General features: G+C 40.5%; 1 protein-coding gene across 1 annotated transcript in view; it reads left to right on the top strand.

Annotated features, from left to right (window-relative positions):
• The window catches only part of LOC308404718 (multiple epidermal growth factor-like domains protein 9), a 41,423-nt gene that overhangs the window by 4,541 nt on the left and 23,408 nt on the right, over nt 1-13,474 (top strand). The window contains exon 2 of the mRNA XM_080894879.1: nt 2,960-3,179. Within this exon, the coding sequence (XP_080751005.1) occupies nt 2,960-3,179 (220 nt within the window). The remainder of the gene's footprint in view (nt 1-2,959; nt 3,180-13,474) is intronic.

Genomic DNA, 13,474 nt, shown 5'->3' with positions numbered 1-13,474 from the left:
ACTTCTTTAGCACAACACAGTGGGCAGCTCCTAGACACAGATGATATTAGTGGACTGTGGTTCGATTGTGCAGCTTAAAGTGAACGATGGTGGAAGCCAGGGCAGCACCTAGTGTCTTCATTTCTGGGCATGCTCACATTTGGTCCATTTTCAAATTAAATTTCTCTTCCACTACCAGTTCCAAAGTTTCCAGATTCAGTAAATGTGTAAGGCAGGTGTCTGTGTAATGTTGGGCTAAACTGGTTTATGACAAATGCTAGCATAAAGACTTCGCTCTTTACAAACACAGTGCATCACGCCGATTCCATTAGCTGTGGAATGCTGCAATGACAGTGACAGCATGATCAGCTATAAAAAGGCTTAAAACATTAGGTCAAATGTTTGAACTGAGATGAGTGAAATTCTGGGTTTTCTGTTCCAGGAAAAACTGAATCAGTCACCATGGTAACAGACTCTGTAAACTTCAAAGTCTCAATTTCTTCCTCACTCTTCCCCTCTTGCTGCACCTGATCCACCTGTGTGATGCCACATTTCCTCATTCATAAAGTTGCTGTAAAAGCATAATTCATTTTACAAACACTTAGATGTTAGTGTGCTTTTTTAATTAACATGAGTGCTATGACATTCACTCAGTTGTCAGTATATAAGGACAGAGTTATTATCTACTCGGAATATTAAATAAATTTTAGTCTCCATCCTGCTAACTCTGACTCTGTAGGCAGTAATGGAGCTATCAGAGTGACAGCCTGTTTTTGTCCACTGCAAACATCTATTGAGCCTTACTGTAGCAATCACTATTTAAAGAAAAGGGTCTTTAGACAGAGAAGACTGATCAATGATGAATAACTTGTCATATAGTAAATGGTAATAGTCATAAAAAATGCCTGTCACAGCTGGGATCTTTGAGATAAGGCTCTATAATACAACTAAATGAGTTTTTGAAGTCCGATCTGACATTCCGCGTTAAAAATTTGTTCACAGATTGACATTCAGTCATGAAATGATGTCAAACAACATTTTGAAAGGTACATGGTCTGAAATTCAGTCTGAACATGTCTCAGTGGGTTTTTACAAACACTTGCATGGGTTAGGCCAAGTGCAAGTGGCGTCCTCACATTGACATCCAAAATGGATATGGATCACGGATTCTGACTGAGTCAGGCCCGGATCTTTGGTTCTCATCATTTCTTAGCTCCTCTGATTAGATCCATTCATAATGGCTTACTCCCTGGCACAATCTGTGCTCCTTATTTAAAATGGCTGATCCCCCAAGACTGTATTGAAGTATTGAAGTAAAATCATGTTTAGCTTTACTAATAGTACTTTTCCAAGTCTTTATTCAATGCAAGCTCCACGGAAAGTAACGTACAGCATCTCTGTTATGACTGTAAGAGAGCCATCATTTGTAAGGGAAGCTGCTGTTAGATCAGGTTAACAAGGGAACATAAAAGCTGAGTTTTTCTGTAAATCTCATTAAGGGGTTTTTATTCAGTAGTGGGGAAAATAAAAAATAAAAAAAATTGTATTTTTAAAAAAAGTGAGGTTGTTATAGTACTCCAGTAGATTCAATTTTTACTGAATAAATATTGAAAAAACAAAATGATCTTTTGCTATCTGGGTAATTAACAGCAGGTCTATCAGTAAACTGTGATCTGTTTCTTCATATTTTAATCCTCTGTTTCTGACTCCTACAGTTTGAATAATTAGATTCACAAATCAAACCTAAATTAGGGTTCCAGCTTCATCTAATGACACTTCAAGTTGGGTAAAAGATGCCAGCAGACATTTATTTTTTTGTATCTATTTTTTTTTTTTTTAAATTAAACATTCATACTTATTATGAAGATGACATAGTATCTCAAGATGATTATAATTACTCCTCTTCCTTGCTGTGATTTCAGGTAAATATCATAGTCAGTACTGACATGTGTTCATTTCTCTCAGGCCACCGGATTACAAATGCAGATTGTCCTTTCCACATTCATGCATGTGCAGCTGAATGTGCGCATGAACATGCTCTGAAATGACTGAACTTGCTCTGATCAGCTGGTCTGGAACAGGGAACTCAGTTACAGATTAGAGTTAATCAACTCAGAGTTTACTTTTACACTCAGAGTTTGTTGAAGGTTCTTCGTGGGGTAGGGCTCAAGTCACTGGTGACCTATCTAGGGTCATGGAGAGGGTGTGGTGTAACTTTAGAGACCTCCAAATGCAAAAAGTTTCACTTTAAGTGTTATTTTTAATAAATTGCATGCTCAAACAAATGTTTTGTCTCACTCCCATTTCTCCTTGTTCCATGTTAAAGCTTGGTTCCAAGCTTGTTAGAACCTCGTTAAGATCCAACCGTACAAAATATGATATTTTTTTTGTTGTTGCCATTTTTCAAGCGCTTTAACCTTTTGATCGGGACTGTATAGATCTGCTAGCGGTTGTCACAGTTGTGGGACACATAACTGTGGTATCCAAGGAAATGGCAAAGACACTTGTTGCCGATGGGAGAGGTTTGCTGTGTAAGATATGGTTAACATTGTGAAAGGATGTATTTTAACCCAAACCGCAATGTTTTTTGTTTTTTTTACCTAATCCCAACAAAGTAGTTTGTTGCTAGACCTAAACAAACAGGGAGTGAAAAGGAGAAAGTGTTGAACAAGCAGGGTGAAACCAGGGTAAAAAAAAATAAAATTATAGATGAAAAGTTGAATGGTTTATGACTTTGAAGGAAACATATGCATTTTCATCTTTAAGGGTCACAACAAAAAGGTTTTAAAATCCCTGTTTTGCACATTACACAAGTCACTGCTTGTTGCATTTGAAATGTTTTGTTGTGAAATAATATTTGTGAAATAAACAATGTTCATCATTGTGTAGTGTGGTCAGTACTGACCTGCTTTCACTACTGTTGTCCTTCATGCGTTATTTACATTTTTTTTGTCTTTCCTGTTTTTTTGTCACACCCCAGCCACCACTCACTCAGAGATCCTTTGTAACTGCAGCAGTGACTTTGAGGGGATTTCACATCCCGACGACTGTGACAAGAGCACCGGTCAGTGTTCGTGTGTGAAGGGCTACACTGGTCTGCAGTGTGAGGACTGCGAGGAGGATTACTTCACAAATGGCACCAGTGGCTGCCAGCCCTGTTCCTGCGACTCATACGGTGCAGTGAATCACCTCTGTGACAGGTAAGGCTGCTTTTTCAGTTTCCCCGCGAGGGCAGCCTCTGGCAAAAAAGTCAGTTTGTTTTGTCAACACAACTGAAGAGAGACAACTCATTTCTGTGCTGTGTCTCACTAGTAAATCAGATAAGCTTTGTTTACATATTTACTGCTTTTCTGACTAACTGTGGTATAAAACGCACATGTCAACTGTATCTCTGTATAGAATGTAAGGGGGGCTGTATTTTAGCATTTTTTCAGCTTGTTTTGGTTCAGCCTTACTGCTTGCTCCAACAGTGACCAGCAGAAATAGATGTTTACATTGCCCAGAACCACATTGCTAGTATTTATCAGGTAAAGTTGGGTATTTTGTTAACTGGTGAAGGACAAAACAGAGAGAGTCAATTCTGAAGCTGTTTTGGTGTTAAACATGGTTTCTTGACTGTTGTGTGTATAAACAGGCAACAACTCTGGTGGATTTGGCATAAAAATGCAGAGCCAGATAAGCAAGTTAATTATTATTTTTTCCCTGTATACATAGTCACAGCCTAGACTTTCAGGTAAGGGCAGAAGCGGCTGTTGATCAGAAGGTACAGTGGTTGGTTGACCTACTGTTAACCCACGGTCAGTGTCTGGATCTTCCAGCGTGTTTCAAAGTGAAGTTGCCCCTATGTGTCCATCAGAGTGCAAGTGTGTCCTTCTTGGATGAAGTGCTTATAAGACATAGAATGAAAGCATTGTATGAATGTGGATGGCAGGAAGATTGTAGTAGAAAGCTCTTTAAGCGCTCAGATTGTATGGGCCAGTCCACTTGATCATTAGCCAATGGCATGACTTTGTATTTTGATAAGTAGGGTGAGCCTTTTTTCTTTTTCTTTGTATTGTCCTGGAAAATTGGGAAAGAAAGTTCTATAGGTGAGCAATAAAGCTGTACCCACCTTTTCAGGCATAGCATCCTGGATTTTATTTAGCTGCCTAAAAGAGACTTGCAGGTATTACAAGGCTGGAAAGTGTCAGGTGTCGCTGTGTGCAGGCAGGAGTAGTGGACCCAAAGTGCAGACTCACGGCAGGCAAAAGTGTATTTCAAAACTCAGCTTTTAATGCTGGATGGCAAAACGTAACAAAAGTCCAAATGAACTTACATAAGCAAGCAGGCAGCCAGACCACACAACATATATGAGGGTAGATCACAACACTGACACAGAGAAACACAGGGCTTAAATACACAGAGGGAGCAATCAGGGAATGGGTAACAGGAGGGAAACACAGCTGGGGCAAATCAGGCCTAACGAGACAAGGGGAAGCGAAACCAGATATATTAACATAAGACATGGACCTTCAAAGTAAAACAGGAAACATAACACAGACTGAACTTAGAGACACAGACTCACAGGCAGGCACTACAACAGAGGGAACAGAGACGTGGGACCAGGGCAGACAGACACTGACTGGACATGGGGATATCACAGACAGGGGAGACAGCAACTAAGGATTACACAGAGACATAAACCATAAGAAAGAACTCTAACAAAGAAACCAAAGACTAGAAAAGATAAATAATATAATAAACTCAAACCTCTGGGTCAACGACCCAGGCATCCTAACACAAATGCTATTTATGGTCTCCTCACAACAATGATAAGTAAAATAAACTGGGCCAATATGGCATGTTTGTTAATACAGGAATACACATGTTAATGTGATCTCTGGTCTCCCACTCAGATACACAGGTCTCCGAGTGTCCAGCATTCAGACAGCTACCTGAGGACAGTCATGTGAGAGAAAATCTGCTCACACAGATATGTAGAGCCAAATACTGTCAATAAGGCCTCTGCAATGTTCTGAAGACAGTTAAACTTGTCAGGTAGTGATGTACAGCAGGTGAAAATGCAAGCTGCATGAACACGCACAGCTATGGATTCCAGCTGCTTCGATGTTGCATTAACTGGCATTAACTCAGCCAGTTAATGCGAGACAAATCCAGCTGCTCATTAAAGATTTCTGGTTTGATCAGAAAATAAAACATTGGTCCATACACCTGAAAGCCCCAAAAACGCAGTGTGAATTCTGTCTCGAGTCTACGGATGTATCCGTGTATTTCCGTGGTGCTGATGCTGCGCTGAGCGGACAGCTCCTGAAGCTTTTGAAGTGTCGGAATATGGAAAGCTAACAACATCCCTCTCACCAGTAGGCTAAGTTATTTTTAGCCAATTACAAGTTGAATCTGGTAGTTGGGGTTGTTGGTTAAGATACCGTCATTAAGAAGCGGCACAACTAATGTGTCTATGCGAGCTATTTTGCGATGTGCACCGCTGGCCTGGCCATTTATTTTTTAATGCGCCTTCTCAGATTAATTCACTGCGTGTCGTGCCCAGGGCTGGACTGGGACAAAAAATTGGCCCGGGCATTTTGACTACAGACCGGCCCACCAGGTATTAAAGCCATAAAGCCTTTGGATGAAAACAAACGCGATTGTGACAGTGATGTACAGTCTTGTTGGTATATGTATGATTTCTATTCATTTTACGTCAGATAAAAACTTTGGTTGTAAGCTTCAGATAATTATTTAATAACAGCCAGACATTTTAAATGAAAATAAGAAAGTATTTCTATGTGCCCCCCTTTCCCTGTTAATGCCCTACCTGGCCCCCTGGCAACACTTTGCTAGACCCCTGCACAGTTACCAGCTGTCAGCTACTTGGTGTTATTTGTCTCTCAGAAACAGTTCATAACTTCCATTCAACTCATTCATGTCACCTAAAAGGTAAACCTGTTTCTCCATCACCTGTTCAGCTCTGATGATTCAGTAAGGACATCTCCGGGTTTCATCTTCATGTTTCCCTCTCACCAGATAACCAAACCGATAACATGACCAGCAGCTTCTACGGCTGTGGCTCCAGCAAACATCAGCTGATACTAGAAATTAATATTAAATAAATTCTAACAACAGCTGATCAAGCTTAAACGTGCTGCTGTTGTTTAGCGCAACATTCGGCGGTTTCCTCTTTCTGGCGCAAAGTGGGCGATAAACAAAGAAGAGAGAAAAGCCAATCAGCTGATCATTGATCAGTTTCATGATTGAAGTAGCAACAGGAGAGAGAGGGGAGAGAAGAGGCAGCTGTGCAGCGTAACGACAGAATAACTCCAGCTTTGTGTCTTTTTCCATTCTAGCTGAAGTACGGGACAAACTGTTCCTTTTCAGCTCAATACGAAACTCGTAATATTTTTCTCTGAATGCGGGACGAATGCGGGTTGGCGACTCTACTAACTAACCTTATGAATAAAATAAAGTTCGCTACAACAATGCTGATGAAAACTCTGTCATGCTAGCTAGTACGCAGTACGAGTTATTGTAACTGACTGTAAAAAGTCAGCACAACGAAAATAAACTCCACCTAAACTTGATTTATATCTGACCCAGATAGACTGCAGGTCATAACTTCTTACCTGAAGTTCAGTTCACCTGACACTCGGACCGGTGCTGCCTTGGGTCTCTGCTCCTCCTGCCTCCCTTTTCCCTGTGGAAGCTCCGCCATAGCCACCACCAAACAACTGAGTTATTTTTACACACCGGCCAGTATCTGGCCAATCCACCACCTTTCATTTTTTATACCCTTACAAAAGAAAAAAAAATCATCGGCCCACCGAGCATGCCCGAGTATGCCCGATGGCCAGTCCAGCTATGGTCGTGCCATCAGTTAACCCTTCTTAGGGTGCTTAGTCTAGACTGTTGTAGGCAAGCTGTCTTTTAATCTCTTAGTAGTTAAGTAAAATATTTTTTCTGGGTTCTTGGAGGTCATTCCAGAGCCTGTTTTGGATGTTGGCTTCCTTTTGTTCCATTCTCTGTCAAGATATTCCCACACTACTTCAATAATGGTAAATGGTCTGTATTTGTATAACGCTTTACTTGGTCCTAAGGACCCCAAAGCGCTTTACACTATACACAATCATCCACCTACCCAACTCATTTCTGTGCTGTGTCTCACTAGTAAATCAGATAAGCTTTGTTTACATATTTACTGCTTTTCTGACTAACTGTGGTATAAAACGCACATGTCAACTGTATCTCTGTATAGAATGTAAGGGGGGCTGTATTTTAGCATTTTTTCAGCTTGTTTTGGTTCAGCCTTACTGCTTGCTCCAACAGTGACCAGCAGAAATAGATGTTTACATTGCCCAGAACCACATTGCTAGTATTTATCAGGTAAAGTTGAGTATTTTGTTAACTGGTGAAGGACAAAACAGAGAGAGTCAATTCTGAAGCTGTTTTGGTGTTAAACATGGTTTCTTGACTGTTGTGTGTATAAACAGGCAACAACTCTGGTGGATTTGGCATAAAAATGCAGAGCCAGATAAGCAAGTTAATTATTATTTTTTCCCTGTATACATAATCACAGCCTAGACTTTCAGGTAAGGGCAGAAGTGGCTGTTGATCAGAAGGTACAGTGGTTGGTTGACCTACTGTTAACCCACGGTCAGTGTCTGGATCTTCCAGCGTGTTTCAAAGTGAAGTTGCCCCTATGTGTCCATCAGAGTGCAAGTGTGTCCTTCTTGGATGAAGTGCTTATAAGACATAGAATGAAAGCATTGTATGAATGTGGATGGCAGGAAGATTGTAGTAGAAAGCTCTTTAAGCGCTCAGATTGTATGGGCCAGTCCACTTGATCATTAGCCAATGGCATGACTTTGTATTTTGATAAGTAGGGTGAGCCTTTTTTCTTTTTCGTTGTATTGTCCTGGAAAATTGGGAAATGGGTGCAGTGATCAGTTAAAACGTGCAAACATAAATGGAAATACAGTGTATAAGGTAAAGCGTGAAAGTCTAGACCAGGGGTAGGCAACCTTTCTGATGAGTGCCATCTAAAATTTCCTCAGAAGCCAGTGTGCCATATGATTGCATTAGCAATAAATTTAATAACGCTCTATATTAACAGTTACACACTATATAGAACCACTTTATAGAATTATATTTGTTTGCAGATGCTGGCAGCTATCAGCAAATAGTTATCAGCTATTTTGAAACAAAAAAAAAAAGACACTTTTTATCCATAACAGCAAATGAACTGTACAACAGAAAATACAAATTGTCATGAACAGCTGTGTGCAGGCAGGAGTAGTGGACCCAAAGTGCAGACTCACGGTAGGCAAAAGTGTATTTCAAAACTCAGCTTTTAATGCTGGATGGCAAAACGTAACAAAAATCCAAATAAACTTACATAAGCAAGCAGGCAGCCAGACCACACAGCATATATGAGGGTAGATCACAACACTGACACAGAGAAACACAGGGCTTAAATACACAGAGGGAGCAATCAGGGAATGGGTAACAGGAGGGAAACACAGCTGGGGCAGCTCTTCTCTCCACACACACATTCACACACTGGTGATGACAGCCGCCCTGGGGCGCACTGACAGAGGCAAGGCTGCCGGACACTGGCACCACCGGGCCCTCTCACCACCACCAGTAGGCAACGGGTGAAATGTCTTGCCCAAGGACACAACGACCGAGACTGTCGGAGCCAGGGCTCAAACCGGCAACCTTCCGATTACAAGACGAATGCCCAACTCTTGAGCCATGATTGCCCCTACTAATGTTTCTAATGTTTAGATTTAGACTCTGGCGAGGCCAGTCGATGACTGATAGTGTTTCATTGTGTGTTTTTTCTATCCAGGTATCCCTTTACTGCATTGGTGGTGTGTGTGGGATCATTGTCATGATGAAAAATTAATCTGTTACTGTTCAGATTTTTCCTAGATTGTGTTCCATGGTGCATCAAAATCGAATGGGTTTTTCTCCCACTCCCAATGCTACAGCCTGAAATGCAGCCACAAGCCACGGCAGAGCCTCCGCATGTTTTTAAAATGGCTGCAAACACTCACTGCTGTACCTCTGTCCTACTTCAAAAATGTAAAATTTGGATTCATTATTCCAGAAGACCTGTTCCCACTGATGTTCAGTGTTCAAAGAAAAACCTGAGAACAACCTTCAGAAAGACTGGAGAACTATTGCTCAAAAAATGAATTCTGACACCATGGAAGCCAATTTGGGACTAATGCTAATAAATTTTAGGACATGATTACACCTGAAAATGACCTCAAGCTTTTGTTTGAATTCTGGAGGGAAAAAAAAGGTTTCACCCATTTTGGATAAGAGAAATATTACGACTGGTCAGTACTTAACAGTAAAATCAATAAAACGAAGACATCATTCGGGCTTTCCTTTAACACTGGCTCAGTCACTGGCTTAACTTGAATTTGAACATGTTTTGCATAAAGGGCTTAGCGACAGCACTGATTTGCACGTGAGTTAACGACAGAGTGACTGCATTTAACCACCAGTTTGTCGAACACAGGGTGACTGTAGCTCAGGAGGTAGACCAGGATATCTACTAATCAGAAGGTAATCAGAATTGTTGCTGGTTTGATCCCTGCCTGCATACCAAATATCCTTGGTCAAGATATTGCAAATTGCCCTCTGACACATCCATCAGACTGAATGTTGGACAGAAAAAAGTGCTTGTATGAACTGGTGTAAATGGGTGAATAAGACATGTTGTATGAAGCGTTTTGATTGCTGAGGTTGAGTAGAGAAGCACTATCTAAGATTCTAATTGTGTCACTGTGATCTAAACTCTGAAACAAATCCTCTTTATGAGGCTACTGAGATTTACTTTGAGCCTCCATGAACCCTTTCAGGTATTTTTATTATGTAGACCAGCTGTACACATTTTGTATAGAGTGGGTTATCAGGACAAAGGCTCTGATTTGTAATGTACCTGCAAATTGGCTACAGCATTTTAAAGGAGTCTTAACTTTAGCTCCAAAACTGCTGTGACACACCAAGCTTGAACAGACTGCCTGCTGTGAATTAGTGTTTGTTATCTCTAAAGATAGGGCCGAGATGTTCAAGGGATCAGCTGTGCTCAGACATTCGCAATCATTATTCTGCTCATTGATCCAGGTTGTCTTGCTGCAGGCCTCCTGGAAGATGTCAAAATGTTACCCACCCCGGTTACTTCTCAAATCCAGTCAAAGAACACATAACAGCTCTTGTACACAGCCTTTCTACAGTCACAAGAACAGACTGGGAAAAGAAGCTGCGTGTGTGGGTTAGGAATGCGGTAAAAATAGCGGCTGTACTTTCTGCCTCTAGCCATGAAAAGGAAAGCTGCTGTTTAGAAGCTTGAGTCAGTGTCCGCAGCGTGTGGAGGATTTGTTTTGTCATGCCCCGAGAAACATGTTACTCACCTGAACTAAATCCTACTGGGTGGAGTCCTGTGATGCAACTACAGGATGTGTTTTTCATGCTGATTGAGATTTTGCGTGCACAGCACTTTCAAATGATGGTAAAGGTGGAGGCAAGAAGGTTATTTTGGGGCTCTGGGCTTTCACACAGCGCCTGGCCTCTGATAACCATCCCGGCCTAGCCTAGCCTCATTCAGGAGCTTAGCATTGTAACTTATCCAGATTAACCAGCTTTCAGACCCCCTGGCCTGCTGCTTTAGGTTTCTTTCCCATTAAGTAATGAGCTGAAGTAAAGGCAGTCTGTGCTGTGGTCATGTTCACTGAAATCACAGTGATAACAGCAGAAATTATACCAAGATTTCAAAGAATTAGTTCAGGAATTACTGACCTGGTCAAGAAGCTGGGGAGGAGTAGTTACCTTTAGGCATGGAACATGATGAGTTTCACTCCTGACAGTCATCTCATCACACCTGTAAAGTTCCTCCTACTCTCTGTCATTAACGTTGCATATTCAACCAAAGCAAGAATATAAACTGGAACATTTTAGAGAATTTACTTAATTCTGTCAGAAGATTCACTAAGAGCCCTCTTTCACATAGTCTGACATAAAGACTGGAAATGGGCTGAAAACAGTTAAACATTTCACATCTTAAGACTGCGGATTATATGACTTTGTTTATATCAAACAAGTGTTTGATATTTTAAGTGTTGCTTAAAATATTGTTGGATGAATTTTCTTACACAAGTAGGACTGTCTGCTTGCTCTTCGGAGCTGAACAGAATGCACAGCCGCATTTCCACAAGAATTAAGCTCTTAGCCCCAGAACTGCTGAAGAAAAAAATAGTATTAGAACATTTTTCTGTGCTAATGAAGCTATTCAACTACAACTCTTAAATGCTTGTGCCTAAAAAAGTTAAAAATACAAATTTCCTGAAACTTTTGGACTGACAGTGGGTTAATTAAGGCCAGGCAGGAATAATTTGCAACTATGACAATGGCAGAAAGCTCACAAGCCAACTCTACTAGAGTGACAGAGCAAGTTACACCCTTAGGAATAAGAGAGTTTGGCTGTTTGGAAAAAAAATTGGTCAGTATAACCAAACCAAAACCTTTACTGTACTTGTTGAGTTGGAATCTATTTCTTTTTAAATATGAAATGGGAAATGGTGAAACCTTGCTAAGGAAGATGTAAATTGTTAATGTTTCTTCTACATAACTTAACAATGAATAAAATGTATAGATTATGTAGATTATGTATGTCTGTTTCTCTACATAAAGATTTCAAAAACATGGCATGTGATTATGCATCAACATATTGTTCCTGTGTTGTTGGCATAATGTGATATTTAGAAGGTTGGAAACTAACAATGCTGCTTCCTAAAATGTCTGTGTACAGTTTTTAGCTAATAGCTTTTTTGGGAATTGCATTGTTGGTGCAAAACTGTCTGTCAAACTGTTATTTTTGGCATTTTTCATAGATTCAGCTTGTGAAGTGATAACATATTGTGTTTTTGTGACAAGTTGCTAGTAATTAAGTTCCCTTTAATTGGGTCTTTGCTCAGTTATTTTTCAAGTGCAGATACAGCACTGTTTCATCCCCTAGGTTAGCTGCCTTTTTTATGATTGAATGATTTATAGGTCAGTGTTGTGTCTTAACTAACACAAAATATTCCTCTGAAAATATACTGGACCCAAAAACATGTGGAAAAAAAAGAAACTGCAAACGACCTTGAAAGACCCACAGAAATCCTGTAGAACTATTGCTCTAGAGCACTTTTTAAAAGGTCTAGAAAGTCTGGCACGGTTGTCGAGAGCCTGATAGGCTTTAATGGCAGCATTTAGTTATAACACAGTTGTAGTTTCCTAAATCCAAGCGAGCAACTAAGTCTGAGCTTTGCTGTGTGAAGCAGCATTATGTAACTGCCGGACAGCCTGTAGCCCACAGCAAGTGCTCAACGCTGTGCTCTTCTGTGAGCCTCTGTTGGGGCATTTGCCGGGGTGGAAGTAGAAGATTTTTGTTGGTTGTGCTGTCATGCTGCATACACATGCTGAGTGTTTTTAAGAATGTCCCCTGCATTTCTGAGTCACTGTTTTTGTTTGCTGGTGCATTTATCTGTTTGGCTAGCCAAATATAGATGACACGACATCTCAGGCAGATGCTTAAAAGCGCCTATTTTCAGTTCTCTAAAACTTCAATTTAAATGCCAGAATTCCACATTTGTTCCTTAGAATTGAAAAGCAAGACCTTCTTTCTAGAATATCTACTTCATTTCGTTTTTCTGCACAGAGGCAGAAACCACTTTATGGAAGGTCAGTTTTTTCTTGTATAGCCTCTAAGAGAAAATAAAGCATGCCCAAGCCCTGCTCAATGAATATCTGCCACTATCCTCAAACTCAGAGTCACATGTGATCAAACTAATGAATTTATAAATTGACAGCAGTAGCTTATGTCAGGAAGAGGAAGTCGGGTTGGATAAAAAGAGGCCAAAGTGCCTTCCAGTACTTTGCATTTGGACTGTTCTTTACCCTGAGATGACATTAGTTGTTCTCAGTGTGAAATGATCATCTGTGTTCTTTAACTAAGTTGCAGTGGGCACACAAAATGGGGAAACGGAAATCTTTCAGCACAAGCAAACTTTTTAGTGCCTTGGGTTGTAGATTAACTCACCATTCAACAGAACTGCTGATAATGATGTGACCTCTGCTCACAGGAGGAGTGTTAAGTGTGGTGAATGCTCAATATAAAGACATTAAGCCACAGTTTGGGAAAATAAAAGATGACAAATGAATGAAAACTATATAACAAAACTAAGGGCTGGGTAAGATTGTAAAAACAAACAAACAAACAAAGCAAAAAAAAAAAAACAACAACGAAAAAACCCCCAAACTTTGCCTCACTGGAGAACAAAACTATGAAAAGTAGTTTCTGTTACACGTGAATTGTACTTCTACATCAAATCTATGCCGTAAATTATGTCACGAGTTACGCCACTGGACGTGCACCTCCCTAGAAATGCAATTCCACGCCAGGAGGAATGCCAGCCAGTTGAATGGCATTGAAGGTTCTGGTGTAGGG

Source organism: Rhamphochromis sp. 'chilingali' (assembly GCF_963969265.1).
Source record: "Rhamphochromis sp. 'chilingali' genome assembly, chromosome: 10".
NCBI classification, from domain to species: domain Eukaryota; kingdom Metazoa; phylum Chordata; class Actinopteri; order Cichliformes; family Cichlidae; genus Rhamphochromis; species Rhamphochromis sp. 'chilingali'.
Note: the sequence above shows the minus strand (reverse complement) of the source record. Positions and strands in the feature narration are given on the sequence as shown.